The sequence below is a fragment of the Lepidochelys olivacea genome (genome assembly GCF_965140295.1).
Source record: "Lepidochelys olivacea isolate rLepOli2 genome assembly, chromosome: 14".
Lineage (NCBI taxonomy): Eukaryota > Metazoa > Chordata > Testudines > Cheloniidae > Lepidochelys > Lepidochelys olivacea.
Window position 1 is genome coordinate 45392075 of NC_140424.1, and position 15865 is coordinate 45407939.

Sequence of the window (15865 nt, forward strand, 5' to 3'; positions counted from 1 at the left end):
ACGGCAAAAGTCCTTCTCTCTGGTCACACATTCCCAGGGGTTAACCACCCCCCGAAACCGTCTCTCTCTGAATCTTCAGCACGCCTGGTCCCCGTCAATCCCCCTTCGTTTTACTGTTCCCCAGTCACTTACTGCAGGAAGCGCCGTTCACGGGGTGCAGTACATCCCACCGCTGCCACCAGTTGTCACGGAGTGTGGGGGAGTCCAGGCCCTGCACCCCTCTTCCAGGGATTCACTGAGACTCTCAGCCAGCCAGTAAAACAGAAGGTTTATTGGACAACAGGAACACAGTCCAAAACAGAGCTTGTGGGTACAACCAGGACCCCTCAGTCGAGTCCTTCTGGGGGAGCCCTGGGGTTCCCTGCTGTGACGAAGTGGGACTGTTCTTAATGTTTCCTCTGAATAGTGTGGGGGTGCCTCAGTTTCCTCTAGGTAGTTCTTAAGTATCTAGGGGGTGGGGTAAGGGTGTATGATCATTGCAGAGCCCTAGAGGGCAGGTGTGTGCAGGAGTCTGGACACAGAGAATGGCCGACACCCTGTTTCCTGGCCACTGATGGCCTGGGCCCTTCCCCCCCTGCAAGGTGAGAGCTGAACGGTTGGAGAACAAAGGAATCCGGTGACCTCCTGGCCCAGGAAAGGAACAAAGCCCAGAGGAGGAGGGGCTGGAGGGGGTTTTCAGTTTGGGGCTGGCTGGGACATGGAGTGAAGGGCAGACGGGGTTGTCTGGCTCACTGCCCCCCAGAATGGACCCAGCTGAGGGGTCCCGTTCTCTGCACCTGCAAGCTCTGTGTTAGACCATGTTCCTGTCGTCTAATAAACCTCTGTTTTCCTGGCTAGCTGAGAGTCACATCTGACTGTGGAGTTGGGGGGCAGGACCCTCTGGCTTCCCCAGGAGCCCCGCCTGAGCGGACTCGCTGGGGGAAGCGCACGGAGGGGCAGAGGATGCTGAATGCTCCGAGGTCAGACCCAGGAAGGTGGAGCCGGGTGAGCTGTGTGTCCTGAAGACAGGCTGCTCACCGAAAGGCGACTGCCCGAGAGTCCTGACTGGCTTCATGGGGAGCAGTTCCAGAGCATCGCCCAGGGACTCCGTGACAGGGACGAAGGAGGGAAGGTGGGAAGGAAGGAAGGAAGGAAGGAAGGAGGAAGACAGCCCCAGGCTGGGGGGACAGAGGAGGGAAGGAAGGAAGGAGGAAGCGGGAAGCCAGCGCCAGGCTGGGGGACGAAGGAGGGAAGGAAGGAGGGAGGGTGGGAAGGAAGGAAGGAAGGAAGGAAGGAAGGAAGGAAGGAAGGAAGGAAGGAAGGAAGGAAGGAAGGAGGAAGACAGCCCCAGGCTGGGGGGACAGAGGAGGGAAGGATGGAGGGCAGGAAGGAAGGAGGGAAGGATGGAGGGAAGGAAGGAAGGAGGAAGTGGGAAGCCAGCGCCAGGCTGGGGGACGAAGGAGGGAAGGAAGGAGGGAGGGTGGGAAGGAAGGAAGGAAGGAAGGAAGGAAGGAAGGAAGGAGGAAGACAGCCCCAGGCTGGGGGGACAGAGGAGGGAAGGATGGAGGGCAGGAAGGAAGGAGGGAAGGATGGAGGGAAGGAAGGAAGGAGGAAGCGGGAAGCCAGCGCCAGGCTGGGGGACGAAGGAGGGAAGGTGGGAAGGAAGGAAGGAAGGAAGGAAGGAGGAAGACAGCCCCAGGCTGGGGGGACAGAGGAGGGAAGGATGGAGGGAAGGAAGGAAGGAAGGCAGGAGGAAGCGAGAAGCCAGTGCCAGGCTGGGGGACGAAGGAAGGATGGAGGGAAGGAAGGAGGAAGGGAAGGAAGGAAGGAAGGAAGCGGCAAACCGGCCCCAGGCGGGCAGGACAGAGGGACATGCGTCAGGACACCCCAAGGGAGACCCAGCGAAAGGCCGAACTGAAGAGCCCCCGAGTGAAGGCCGCGAACAAACGAGCGACCCGGAGATGGGACCCGGCGCCCAGCGAGCGGGCAAACGACCCCGGGAAAGGCTGAAGGAGGACGGGAGGCCGAGCTGGCGAGTCTGCCCTGGGGGGTGAGGGAGATGTGGGGCTGAGGGGCCCAGGGGGCTAATGGGGGCTGGGAGGGGATGCCTGGTTGGGAGCGGCCAGGCAGGGGTCTGGTGTCACGGAGTGTGGGGCAGTCAGGGGCCTGCACCCCCCACTTCCCGCGATTCCCCGGGACTCTCAGCCCGCCGGGGAAACAGAAGGGTTATTAGACGACAGGGACATGGTCTGACACGGAGCTTGTAGGTGCAGAGAACAGGACCCCTCAGCTGGGTCCATTTTGGGGGGGAGCCTGGACCTCAGTGCTGGGCCTTCCCCTGCCCCGTTTCCACAGCCAGCTCCAGACTGGAACCCCCTCCAGCCCCTCCCCCAGCCCCCCCTCCAGCCCCTCCCCCAGCCCCCCCCCACTCCAGCCCCTCCCCCAGCCCCCCCACTCCAGCCTCTCCCCAAGCCCCCCCCCACTCCAGCCCCTCCCCCAGCCTTTGTCCAGCTTCCTGGGCAGAAGGTGTCCCCCCCCCCCCCCGCTCAGGTATTGTCCCTCAAGTGACGTCACCCCCGGAGACCCCCCCCCACCAGCCAGCACCAACACAGACAGGCCCCTGCCCCATTCCCCGCCCCCCCGAGCCAGCCAGTCCCCGCCCTGGGGGCAGATGGGAGCCGGCGCCCCCCAGAGGGGACAGGTCCCGGCTTTGCGTCTCCTGCGGGGGTCGCTGGGTGGAAATTCAGCCCTTCCCCCTCTCTAGCCCCCGCGTCTGCCCTGGCCTCCCCCGAGGGCTCGTTCCGAGCGGCCCCCGGGGGCAGATCTGGAATCACAGGCTGTTCTGGCCGGCGGGAGGCCTGGCAGCCACAGGGGGCCTGGATGGACGGACGGATGGACGGAGGCGAGGGGGGCGAACATGACTCACGCTTGGCCCACACCCCAGGGTCACTCCCTCCCTGTTGTTGTTTCTCTAATGACATGGAAGAATTCGGCTGGCTCCGAATCCAGCCCGAGCCAGGGACCAGGCAGCCAGGACTCCTGGGTTCTACCCTGGCGGGGGGGCTGGGAGCCAGGACTCCTGGGTTCTACCCTGGCAGGGGGGCTGGGAGCCAGGACTCCCGGGTTCTACCCTGGCGGGGGGGCTGGGAGCCAGGACTCCTGGGTTCTACCCTGGCGGGGGGGCTGGGAGCCAGGACTCCCGGGTTCTACCATGCCGGGGGGGGCTGGGAGCCAGGACTCCTGGGTTCTACCCTGGCGGGGGGGCTGGGAGCCAGGACTCCCGGGTTCTACCATGCCGGGGGGGCTGGGAGCCAGGATCCAGGACTCCTGTGTTCTTCCCTGGCCGGGGGGGGGGCTGGGGGGGGGCTGGGAGCCAGGACTCTCTTCCTGCCTCGGGGAAGGGAGGGGGTCTAGTGGGTCAGATCTGCGTGTTTTGCTGGATGAAGCCTCTGATCAGACCGTGAGTCAGCACGTGTCGGGGGGCCCTAGGGAGCGACCCTGGGGTGGGGGTGTCTAACCGGGCACGAGCAGGTGCCGAGGCCGATGTGCTGGAGCGGGGTCCCCAGGGAGGTTTCTTGCGTGTCTGTGTGTTTGTTTTCTCCCTTGCAAAAGAATTCCGTCTCCATGGGAAGCAGCCGTAAATCACGGGGCCGGAGCCGCGGGGGCCGGGCCGCCCTGCACCCAAACCCCGCACGGTCCAGCAGGCTCAGGCCAGGGAACCCAGCCCTGGGTGATGGACGCCCGGCCGGCCAAGAGCCCCTGCGTGCAGGGAGCCTGCCCGTAGGGGGCACTGCTGAGGAGCGCACCATGCAGAGCGAACCCAGGCGTCCTGGCTCCCAGTCTCCCCCTGCTCTAACCACTAGACCCCACTCCTCTCCCTGAGAGAACCCAGGCATCCTGGCTCCCAGCCCCGCTGCTCTAACCCACCAGCCCCCACTCCCCTCCCTGAGCTGGGAGAGAACCCAGGAGTCCTGGCCCACACTCGACTCCCAGAGCCGGGGAGGAACCCAGGAGTCCTGGCTGGGGGTTGGTGCTGAGGACGGAGCAGGAGCAGCGGAGGAGGCCAGGGGCGTGAGGGAGAGCCAGGATAAGGGCTGGTCTCCTTCCCCCCCCCCCACCCCGCCGCCCGGCTCCGGGCCACATCTGGGATCCATCGCCCGGCCCAGCTGCAAAAGTTCACGGGCTCCTTTCGCTTCCAACCCTGAGCTCATCCCGGCGCTCGCCGCCCAGCCACTGAGTCACCCCCCTGCTCCCCACGGCACAGCCCCCTCGCGCCGCCCTGGGGCAACGGGGCAGCCCTGACTGCCCAGGGCACAGTGTCCCCTGCTGCCCCTTCCCCGCTCCCTGAGGTACAGCCCCCCAGTGCTGCCTTGGGGCAATGGGGCAGCCCTGACCGCCAGGGGAGAGCCCCCTGCTGCCCCGCCCCCCGCAGCCCAGCCCCCCAGTGCCGCCCTGGGGCAACGGGGCAGCCCTGGCTGCCCGGGCAGAGCCCCCTGCTGCCCCCCCCGCCCCCCCCGCAGCCCAGCCCCCCAGTACCGCCCTGGGGCAACAGGGCAGCCCTGGCTGCCCGGGCAGAGCCCCCTGCTGCCCCCCGCCCCGCTCCCTGCAGCCCAGCCCCCAGGGAACCCCCACTGGCACTGCCGGCGGGCATAGGGCCAGGGTGGGGTGTCACGGAGTGTGGGGGAGTCCAGGCCCTGCCCCCCTCTTCCTGGGATCCACTGAGACTCTCAGCCAGCCAGTAAAACAGAAGGTTTATTGGACAACAGGAACACAGTCCACAACAGAGCTTGTGGGTACAACCAGGACCCCTCAGTCGAGTCCTTCTGGGGGGGCAGGGAGCTTAGACCCCAGCCCTGGGGTTCCCTGTGTTCCTCCACCCAGCCCCAAACTGAAACTAAACCCCCCCAGCAGGTTCCCTGCTGCACTCCCCGTCCACATTCCCGGGCAGAGGTGTTACCTCCCCCCTCCCCCCCTCAGGTGACAGGCTCTCAGGTCTCCCACCCCCAGGTCAGCACTCCCCCCCACCCCCCCACGTCCCATCCTCACAGGGGGTTAATGATCTGAGCTGCCAAGTCTCCTCCCCTGCCCGTCACCCACTTTCATTTTCACTCTCTCTCGGCACCTCAGCTGGGTCCTGCTGGGCCGAGCTCCCCCTACCCGGACACGGACGCCCACCACATCCCCCCGCCCGGCTGGGGGCTCCTGCCCCGCCCTGCTCCCGGACGCCTGGGTCCCTGATCGCTGCCGCGGGGATGGGGCTCCGGAAACACCTGCTGCTGGTGTGGCTGGCGCTGTGGCCCCTACTAGGCCTGGGCGAGCCAGGTGGGTCCCGGGGCGGGGACAGCCGGACACCCCGGGTCAGGGCCGGAGCAGTGGGGTGTGAGGAGGGGAGAGCTCCAGGGAACGGGGGGCTGGGGGCACCCTCACCCCACCAGGAAATCCGGACTCTGTGCTGCAGGGAGTGGGGTGGGGGGCTCAGCAGGGGGCGCTGTGCTGGAGGGGGCAGGGTGGGGGGCACTGTGCCGGAGGGGGAGGCGGGGTGGGTGGTTCCCACCCCAAACTCACCCCCTCTCCCGCCCCGGCGCAGCCTCCGACGGGCCCCACAGTCTGGCCTACCACTACGTGGGCACCTACGACGCCTCGGGCCTGCTGGAGTTCGGGGCGGCCGGGCTGCTGGACGGGGCGCCCATCGACGGCTACGACCGGGCCGCCCGCGCCAAGGTGCCCGCCCAGCCCTGGGTGGGCGACGGGCTGGACCCCGAGTACTGGCGCCAGGGGAGCGTCTCGCGGGCCGCCAAGGAGGACTGGTTCCGGCGCAACGTGGAGATCCTGAAACAGAGAACCAACCAGACGCAGGGTGAGCGGGCCCCCCCCCGGCCCCCCGGCCCCCCACAGCCCCCCACCCCGAGACATCTGTGCCACGCGGAACTTCTCACCCCACTGCCCCCAATCCCCTCTGTGGCCCCAGATCCCCCCCTCTGCCCCCCCAAGGCCTCCCCACCCCCCTGTGCCCCCATTTCCCTTGAAACCCCTCCTGCCCCCAAGGCCCCCCTACCCCCCCATTTCTGGTGTCCCCAGTGGAGTCCCCTCCATGGCTCTGCAAAGCTTCCAGATGGGTCTCCCCATCCTGCCTAGTGTCCCACTGATCCCCCCCCGACTCCCTCCCCACGTCTCCGACCACACCTCTCCCCCTTTCCCATGCCTCCCCCTGTGACCCCCCGGGGCTGCAACCCCGTGGCTCCCTCTGGGGTCCCATCGTCCTGCTCCATGACTCCCCCCGTGGTCCCCATGCGCCCCCGAGCCCTCTGTGGCCCATGGCCTAGCATGTAGCTCCCCCCATGACCCCATGGCCTGGCGCGTGGCTCCCCCCGTGGTCCCCATGCCCCCACAAGCTCTCCGTGGCCTGGTGCATGGCCCCCCTGTGGCCTGACCCGTGGCTCCCCCGTGGTCCCCATGCCCCCCCGAGCTCTCTGTGGCCTGGCGCGTGGCTCCTCCTGTGGCCTGGCGCGTGGCTCCCCCCGTGGCCCATGGCCTGACCTGTGGCTCCCCCTGTGGTCCCCATGCCCCCACGAGCTCTCCGTGGCCTGGTGCATGGCCCCCCCATGGCCCGGCGCGTGGCTCCCCCCGTGGTCCCCATGCCCCCCGAGCTCTCTGTGGCCCGTGGCCTGACCCGTGGCTCCGTCCCCAGGCCGCCACACCCTGCAGTGGGCACTGGGCTGCGAGCAGGAGCCCGGGGGCGTGGTCCGCGGCTGGTACCAATTCGGCTACGACGGGCAGGACTTGGTGGTGTTCGACCGGGGGAACCGGCGCTGGCTGGCGGCTCTGTCCTGGGCCGAGGCCACCCGGCGCCGCTGGGACGCCCAGCCCGAGTTCGGGGAGCGGCTGTACCACTACCTGGGGGACACCTGCGTGGAGTGGCTGGGCCGGTTCCTGCGGAGCCGGCGCGCCTGGGCCAGGAGGGCAGGTAGGGGCTGGGGGGCAGCCACCCCATGGAACGGGGCTGGGGGGCAGTCACCCCATGGAACGGGGCCGGGGGGGCAGCCACCCCATGGAACGGGGCCGGGGGGGCAGTCACCCCATGGAACGGGGCTGGGGAGGGGTCACCCCATGGAACGGGGCCTACCTGGGCAGGGGTCGTCACCCCATGGATTAGGGGGCTGGGAGGAGGGGTAACTCCAGGATCTGGAGGAGGGGCGACCTCAGGGGTTGGGGTGACCCCTACAGATTGGGGGCAGGAGTGACCCCAAAGTAAGGGGGGACGAGTGACCCCACAGATCAGGGGCTGGGGTGACCCAAGGAAAGGGGGGCTGGGGTGACCCCAAGGAGAAGGGGGACGGGTGACCCCACAGATCAGGGGCTGGGGTGACCCCCCAGATCAGGGCTCTCACCCTCTCTCTCCCCCAGCTGCCCCCCAGTTGCAGGCCTGGTCCTGCCCGACCCCCAGCCGCCCGGGCTGGCTGACTCTCGAGTGCCTGGCCTGGGGGTTCCCGACGCGGGACATCGAGGTGTCCTGGCTGCGGGGGAACGCGACCCTGCCGGGGGCCGAGGCAGGCGCGGGGCTGCCCAGCGGGGACGGGAGCTACCAACGCCGGAGCCGCCTGCCGGTGCCCGAGGGACAGGCCCAGGGGGTGCAGTGCCAGGCCTCGCACGGGGACCTGGAGATGCCCCTGGAGACGCCCCTGGAGACGACGTGGGGTAAGAGTCCTGCCCCAGCGCCCCCCAGCCCTGCCACCGGGATCCCCCCAGCGACCCCCACTGCCCCCTTCCTCCTGCAGCCCTGCCACCGGGATCCCCCCAGCACCCCTTTGCCCGCACTGCCCTGCCAGCCCCCTGCTGCCGGGATCCTCCCCTGTACCCCCCACACCACCCCCTTCCCCCCACAGCCCTGCCAGCCCCCCACTGACGGGAGCCTCCCCCCCAATTTCTAACCGCTCTCCCCATGGCTCTGTCCCAGCCCCCAGGAGCATGTCGTGCAGAGGGGGCATCTCCCCCGGGACCGTGGCCGGGGCAGCTCTGGGGGCGCTGGGAGGCCTGGCCTGCCTGGCCGGGGGGCTGCTGCTGCTGTGGAGGAGGCGAGGTAAGAGCGGGGCAGGGCAGGGGGCTCGGGCGCCGGCTCTGGGGTGGGTGGGGGCTCAACTGGGCTGAGAACGGTCACGACTCGTCTCCCGAACTCACCCACCACTTGTGTCTTTGCAGCTGGCTGGAGCCTGGGAGAGTCCAAACTGGGCCTCGTCTCAGGTGAGAGACCCCACCACGGCATCCCCTTTATACAGGGAGTGGGGTCCTGGGGGGGATATGCTCCCGGGGTCTCCCCCCCCTGCCCCCAGGGCCTCCTTCCTGTCCCTCCCCAAGGGGGTATGCCCCCGGGCTCCCCTTCCCCACAGGGAAACCCCCTCCAGAAGCCCCCCCGGCCTCCCCCTGCCCCCTCCCTGTTGGTGATACACCTCCTGGGGCCCCCTCCCCCTGGGGCTTCACCCCAGGAGTTCCCTGCCCCACCCCCACGCACCCCCTTCCCCATGGGAGACATACCCCTGGGAGCGCCCCCTGTGCCCCCTTCCCCCTTGGGGCATACCCCCCCACGAACCCCCTTGATACCGGGCTGGGGGGGATGCACCCCCCACCTCCGTGCCCTGACTAACCTGCCCCGCTTCTCCTCCCCCAGAGGAAGAGCTGCCAGAAGACAGCTGATCCCGTGGGTCTGGTAAGTGCAGTGACCCCCTGCCCTCCATCAGAGCCCCCGATCCGCACCTGGGGATTTCTGGGGAGCAGATCCGCCACCCCGTGGCCACAGCGGGTACTCCAGCCCTGGACTTCCCCCGCTCCCAGTACAACCAGTCAGCCCCTCCCGCTACCCAGTGGGGTTCCTATGGGGGTGTGACCCCCGCCCTTCCCCCAGCTAATTCCTTTACTGACAGCAGCAGGTTTCCCCTCCACCCTCCGCTCTGTTCTCGCTCATTCCCTGGTTTTTCCCCCAGGCCAGATTTTCCACCTGGACGCCTGGGCTCCTAGCGGCCGGAGGCAGATCGCGTCCCCGGGCTGGACACGTGACTTGATTCTGAAATGTCGCCTGGACCTTGAGAACCTGGGGGCCCCACTGATTGCCAATTGATTTCCACCCCCCAGTTCTGCTGACCCCTGGGTTCACTGTCTCTCCTCCGCACCCCCCGTGCTGTCCCGCCCAGGGCCGCCACGCCAAGGCAGGAAGCTAATGGCTGCAGAAGGCAGGGAGTGTGGTGGGAAATCACCCCCTTCCTTCGCTGGACGTACAGCACCGAGCACCTGAGACCGGGGCACTGCTGCAATATAGGATCATAAAGAATCACTTGTAATCGTCACCCGCGTCAGTGCCTCAACCCAGCGCCAGGGCTTGGCAGGGAAACAAGTCCCAGCAGCAAAACCCAAGGGGCTGGCGGATTCACAGAACCAGCACCCCACAGGGGTCAGGCCCCGTACCCCTTTCCCTGCCCCCTGAGCCATCCAGTCCCTGCCCTGGGGCCGGAGCCCCCTAGAGGGACAGGCCCCGGGCCCCATTCCCCACCCCTCTGAGCCAGCGAGTCCTGCCGTGGGGCCGGAGGGGAGCCGGTGCCCCGTAGAGGGAGAGGCCCCTGCCCCATTCCCTGCCTGAGGCAGGCTCCGTGTTCACCCATCAGGAGTCACCAATCTGGAGCTGAATTCTGCTCATCACATTTATTTACACAAGGGGGAAAATCAGCAGAATCCCCCCCGCCCCTCACCGGTGGGAAACCCCCCTTTGCGAGGACTCCCTGGAGGGGAACGAGCTGCCGTGGTGCTGGGCACGAATCACCACACAGGGGCCTGCGCACCCAGCCGCTCTCTGCAAACCGTTTGGTCCAGCCGGCCCCTGCTCCCCACCCCTGGGACCTCCCGCGCGTCACCCAACGGGAACAGGGGAAGCCGCGTGTTCCTGCTACTTCCCCGTGCGCTGGGTGCCCCGGGCAGGGGGTGAACGGAGGAGCTCACACCCCTCGCAGTGACGGGCTCAGGCTCTCTGCACACTCAGGCAGGCGCCAGGGTCCCACTTTGGTGCTTTTCTCCACGTCCAAGAGAGCTGACACCATTTCTTAACTGCAAGCTGAGACTTGCCATGCTAACCTGACTCCGGGAGCAGGGCCCTGCCCTGGGCCCGTAGCATCCGCGTCCGGCTCCGGCCTGGAGCCTGTGATCTCTAAAAGCAGCCCTAGGCAGCAAAGGCAGAGCTGGGGGGCAGCCCCAGCAGGGACAAATCCCAGGGGTCAGGTCCTCAGGGACAGAGGGAAATGCAAGAGAGGAGGGGGAAATCAGTCCTAAGAGCCAGGCTATCCTCAGAGACTGGAGAATATAAAAGAGCCAGGGAGAGAACCCAGGAGTCCTGGCTCCCAGCTCCCAACCCCCCCCCCCACACTAACCCACCAGACCACACTCCCCTCGCAGAGCTGGGGGGAGCCGTGTCTCAGGGCTACCTCTCCTGAGCATGCAGCCTCTGATGTGGCTGTGGGGCAGTACATGGCACCCCCCAGGGTTCCCCCGGCTCAGAGTGGCCGCGCCCGGGCGCGTACAGAGATGGGCCGTCCCGTGGGGGCCGGGGTCCCCGGCTCAGAGCGGCCGCGCCCGGGCGTGCACCCGCAGGTGGGCCGTCAGGTGGGAGCTGTGCCGGAAGCGCTTGCCGCACTGGGCGCAGGCGAAGGGCCGCTCGCCGGTGTGGGTGCGCTGGTGCCCGGTGAGGGTGGAGCCCTTGCTGAAGGCCTTGCCGCACTGGGCGCAGGCGAAGGGGCGCTCGCCGGTGTGGGTCCGCTGGTGCTGCAGCAGGTCCGAGCTCTGGCCGAAGCGCTTGCCGCACTGGGGGCAGGGGTAGGGGCGCTCGCCGCGGTGCAGCCGCCGGTGCGTCCGCAGGTTGGAGCTGCGGCTGAAGCTGCGCCCGCACTCGGCGCAGGCGTAGGGCTTCTCGCCCGTGTGCACCCGCCGGTGGGCCACCAGGTCCGAGGCCTGGCTGAAGCGGCGGGGACAGTCGGGGCAGCGGTGCGGGCGCTCGCCCGTGTGGATGCGCTGGTGCTTGACCAGCACGGAGGTGTCCCCGAAGCGCTTGCCGCACTCGGGGCACGGGTAGGGGCGCTCGCCCGTGTGCAGCCGCCGGTGCGTCCGCAGGTTGGAGCCCCGCAGGAAGCCCCGCCCGCACTCCGGGCACCGGAAGGGCTTGTCGCCCGCGTGGATCCGCTGGTGGGCCACCAGGTTGGAGCTGCGGGAGAAGCGCTTCCCGCACTCGGGGCAGGGGTAGGGACGCTCGCCCGGCTGGAGGGCGGGGGGCCGAGCCGGGGGGCCCTGCTGGGGGGCAGGATCTGAGCCATGACCCACAGTGCCAGGCTGGGGGGCCGGACCCTGATCTATGGTGCCCTGACTCAGGGGGTTCTGCTGGGGGGCGGGATGTGACCCGTGATCCATGGGGGCCTGACTCAGGGGGTTCTGCTGGGGGGCGGGATGTGACCCGTGATTCATGGGGGCCTGGCTCAGGGGACCCTGCTGGTGGGTGGGATCTGACCCATGACCCACGGGGCCCTGGCTCAGGGGACCTTGGTCAGGGGTGGAATTTGACCCATGACCCACGGGGGCCTGGCTCAGGGGACCCTGCTGGGGGTCAGGATTGGAGCTGTTACCCAGAGGGCCCTGCCGGGCGAAGGCGTCCTCTGAGCTGTGACCCAGGGAGTCCTGCTGGGGCGGGGGGCTGGAGCCCTGACTCAGGGGGCCTGGCTGGGGGGCAGGCTCCTCCCCTGGGGGCGTGGGCTGAGGCTCCGGACTCCCGCCCGGCCCGGTGCCCTGGGGCCCGTGGCCCCGCCGATGGCGGGCCAGGGTGGAGCTGCGGGCGAAGCTGGCCCCGCAGAGCTGGCAGGGGTAGGGCCGCTCCCCAGTGTGTCTCCGCTGGTGGTTGACCAGGGTGGAGGCCAGGCTGAAGCCAGCGCCGCACTGGCCGCAGCGGAAGGGCCGCTCGCCCGTGTGGGCCCGCTGGTGCTGCACCAGGTCGGAGCTGCGCCGGAAGCCCTTGCCGCAGTCGGGGCAGGCGAAGGGGCGCTCGCCCGTGTGCCGGCTCCGGTGGGCGGCCAGCCCCGACTGCACGGCGAAGGCCTCCCCGCACTGGCCGCAGCGGTAGGGGCGCTCGCCGGTGTGCAGCCGCCGGTGCTTGGCCAGCGAGGAGCTCTGGGAGAAGGTGCGGCCGCAGTGGGGGCAGCGGTAGGGGCGCTCGCCGGTGTGCAGCCGCCGGTGCCGCTGCAGGGTGGAGCCGGCGCGGAAGCTGCGTCCGCACACGGCGCAGTCGTAGGGCTTCTCGCCCGTGTGCACCCGCCGGTGGGCCAGGAAGTTGGAGCTGGCGCTGAAGGCCCGGCCGCAGTCGGGGCAGACGTAGGGCCGCTCGCCCGTGTGGATCCGCAGGTGCTGCGTCAGGTGGGAGCTCTGCCCGAAGGCCTTGCCGCACTCGGGGCAGGCGTACTGCCGCCCAGGGGCCGGGGTCCCGGGCGGTCTCGCTGGGGCGCAGATCCGCGGCTGGGCTGCCAGGGCAGAGCTGCGGGGCGTCCCTGCTGCCCGGATCGTGGATTCCTCCAGCCCCCTGTCAGCTGCCCTGCGGAGAGCCGGCTCCGCGTCTCTCTCCCCAGCAGGGTTTCCCCGTCGGCTCTCGCAGGCTCCGGGGCTCGGCACACCGCTCTCCTGGGGTTGTCCCGGTAACTTCCCGTCTGGCTCCGCTCGCTCACGCCCTTCCGGCTGGGGATCCCCCTCCTCGGCCTCGCTTGCTGGCCCATCACCTGCGGGGGAAAGGATCGCGTCAGTATTCTCACGGTGCTGGAAATCCACCCCCCAAGCAGGGTTTATTAATTATTTGATTCTGCTTGGGGTTTTATTGTAAAGCCGCAGGGTAACCCAGGGCTAACGGCCCTGCCAAGTGCGCTCTGCACAGCCTTCCGCGTGTCCTTTCCTCTCATGCACTCCTCACTGTGCAGTCCTTTTGCTCCATATTTCATGGTTTTCCCAGGGCAGATGGGTTTTTTCCCCTTCTTCAGTGAAGCAAAGTTCTCGGCTCGGTCCCAGGTCTGTCTGTGAACCACCTGGAGCCCCCCTGGGACAGAGAGAGGGAATCAGACCCAAGCCGTCCCTGCTCGGAAAAGGGAACAAACCAGCCTGCAGACGGCAGACCCCGGGCCTCTGCTGCTGCTCAGAGCCTCCCAAGGGGACAAAGGGAAACTGACCAGAGCAGCCAGTTTCGGAGCTGCTGGCAGGCTGACCTGAACCAGGCTGGTTTCTCTCTGCTGCTGCTGGGCAAGCTCTGAGCAGCAGCTGGGGCAGCCCTGGGTCTGGCAGGGGCAGAGGGACAGAGTAAGATCTAGAGAGCAGGACAGACGGACCCGCTGGTGAAGTCAGGCCCCAGCCGGGCTGTCTGTGGGGCCTGATCCCGGCACTTCTAGGCCTGAAAACATGAGCCTCCAGCACCCAGGGACAGAGGTCTATGGACCGACAGGCAGGCAGGCATCCAGGGATGGAGACAGACCTCTAAACATAGCGAGGAACACACACAAAATGGAGGTTGTGAAATCATGACACACGGCAGGGGCAGCACCTGGAAGGCCTGTAAATCCCCTGCTGTTACTACCCATATTTAAAGGCTCCAGGAAGCCAGGGGTGAATTTCCGAGCCGGTTTAAGCGATTCCTCACCTGTGCGGGCGTCTCTCGGGGTCTCCTCAGCACCCCGGGGGCCTGGGACCCGCAGCTCTGCCCCTCGCTCCATCCGGGAGAGCGCGTCCGGCCCAGGGATGAGAAATCCTGCTCGGGGGACGGGGACAGGCGAGATCAGGGCGTGCGATGCGGCAGGAGAATATCTGCTACAAGGAACGTCCCGTGATTTGAACCCAGCCCCGGCCTGCTCCGGGGGACGTGGTCTGACCCCAGGGGCAGGGAAGAGGCAGGATACCGGGTGGGATGGGTCCGTGGGGCTGACCAGTGGGGGCAGGGAGGGGACGGGATGGGCCCAAATTGGATAACCCAGGGGGCGGGTGGGGGGCAGGATACCAGGCTGGATGGGCTCATGGGGGTGACCCGGGGGGAAGGGAGGGGGTAGGATACCGGGTGGGATGGGCCGGGGGGGCAGGGAGGGGGCAGGATACCGGGCGGGATGGGCCCGGGGGGCAGGGAGGGGGCAGGATACCGGGCGGGATGGGCCCAGGGGGCTGACCCGGGGGGCAGGGAGGGGGCAGGATACCAGGCGGGATGGGCCCGTGGGGCTGACCCGGGGGGCAGGGAGGGGGCAGGATACCGGGCGGGATGGGCCCTGGGGGCAGGGAGGGGGCAGGATACCGGGCGGGATGGGCCCGGGGGGCAGGGAAGGGGCAGGATACCGGGCGGGATGGGCCCGTGGGGCTGACCCGGGGGGCAGGGAGGGGGCAGGATACCGGGCGGGATGGGCCCGTGGGGCTGACCCGGGGGGCAGGGAGGGGGCAGGATACCGGGCGGGATGGGCCCGTGGGGCTGACCCGGGGGGCAGGGAGGGGGCAGGATACCGGGCGGGATGGGCCCGTGGGGCTGACCCGGGGGGCAGGGAGGGGGCAGGATACCGGGCGGGATGGGCCCGTGGGGCTGACCCGGGGGGCAGGGAGGGGGCAGGATACCGGGCGGGATGGGCCCTGGGGGCAGGGAGGGGGCAGGATACCGGGCGGGATGGGCCCGGGGGGCAGGGAAGGGGCAGGATACCGGGCGGGATGGGCCCGGGGGGCAGGGAAGGGGCAGGATACCGGGCGGGATGGGCCTGGGGGGCAGGGAGGGGGATACCACCCCGGGGGGTACCACAGCCCTGGGGGCTCCCTGTCCCCGCTACAGACACCCGGGGTGGGGGGGCTGTGGGAGGGCCGGGGGGGCTGTGGGATGTTCAGATCTCAGTCGCCCCCCTGCCCGGTGCCCATCAGCCGGTGGGGGCTGCTCCTGCCCGCCCCCTTCCAGCCCCCCCCGCGGCCCCCCGCACCTGCCGGCCCCGGCTCAGCAGCTCCCCCGGCGGAGCTCGGCGCTGCGCGGCCCAGGGGCGGCTCGAGCCCAGCGCGGCCCCCGGGCTCCCCCCGCCCGGGCCGGGCGCAGCAGCGGGGCCGGGCGCGGATGCAGCCGCGGCGCTGACCCAGGAAGCCCAACCCCCGGGCGGGGGGGCGGGGAGAGCGGCCCCCGGGATGGGGGGGCATGGACCCGCCCCCGGACCCGCCCCTCCCGGCGCGGGGGCTGCTGCTGCCGGGCCCGGCAGGAAATGCTGCAGCTGCTGGGTTCAGAGCCGCTCCCCCGGGGGGAAATCAGCCCCCCCAGCGACGGGCTCAGCCCCCCCCCCGCCAGAGACGGGCTCAGCCCCCGCCCGTCAGAGACAGGCTCAGCCCCCCAGCGACGGGCTCAGCCCCCCCCCCGTCAGAGACAGGCTCAGCCCCCCAGCTACGGGCTCAGCCCCCCCCCATCAGAGACAGGCTCAGACCCCCCCCCGCCAGAGACGGGCTCAGCCCCCCCCCATCAGAGACAGGCTCAGACCCCCCCCCCCGCCAGAGACGGGCTCAGCCCCCCCCCATCAGAGACAGGCTCAGACCCCCCCCCCGCCAGAGACGGGCTCAGCCCCCCAGCTACGGGCTCAGCCCCCCCCCATCAGAGACAGGCTCAGACCCCCCCCCGCCAGAGATGGGCTCAGCCCACCCCGCCAGTGACGGGCTCAGCCCCCTGCCAGAGACAGGCTCAGCCCCCCCAGCTACGGGCTCAGACTCCCCCCCCCCGTCAGAGACAGGCTCAGACCCCCCCCCCGCCAGAGATGGGCTCAGCCCCCTGCCAGAGACAGGCTCAGCCCCCCCAGCTACGGGCTCAGACTCCCCCCCCCCGTCAGAGACAGGCTCAGAC

General features: G+C 69.2%; 2 protein-coding genes across 3 annotated transcripts; one reads left to right on the top strand and one right to left on the bottom strand.

Annotated features, from left to right (window-relative positions):
- Window positions 1-532: 532 nt before the first annotated feature.
- On the top strand, window positions 533-9314 carry LOC311530784 (class I histocompatibility antigen, F10 alpha chain-like). Of its 2 annotated transcripts, none has more exons than XM_084647680.1 (9): window positions 533-581; window positions 5107-5301; window positions 5567-5836; window positions 6668-6943; window positions 7384-7674; window positions 7934-8056; window positions 8176-8217; window positions 8642-8680; window positions 8955-9314. In XM_084647680.1, exons 1-8 carry the CDS (start codon window positions 554-556, stop codon window positions 8665-8667), a joined length of 1251 nt encoding a protein of 416 aa, XP_084503806.1. In that variant the 5' UTR covers window positions 533-553; the 3' UTR covers window positions 8668-8680; window positions 8955-9314. The 2 variants fall into 2 exon arrangements, with proteins under 2 accessions (XP_084503806.1, XP_084503805.1); XM_084647679.1 differs by lacking the exon at window positions 533-581 and adding an exon at window positions 3405-3439.
- A 333-nt stretch (window positions 9315-9647) lies between these two features.
- LOC311531054 (uncharacterized protein) lies at window positions 9648-15177 on the bottom strand (the record flags this gene model as incomplete). The annotated part of the gene is made up of 3 exons (XM_084648110.1): window positions 9648-12764; window positions 13670-13777; window positions 14970-15177. 3 exons carry the CDS (start codon window positions 15175-15177, stop codon window positions 10573-10575), a joined length of 2508 nt encoding a protein of 835 aa, XP_084504236.1. The 3' UTR covers window positions 9648-10572.
- Between the last annotated feature and the right edge of the window lie 688 nt (window positions 15178-15865).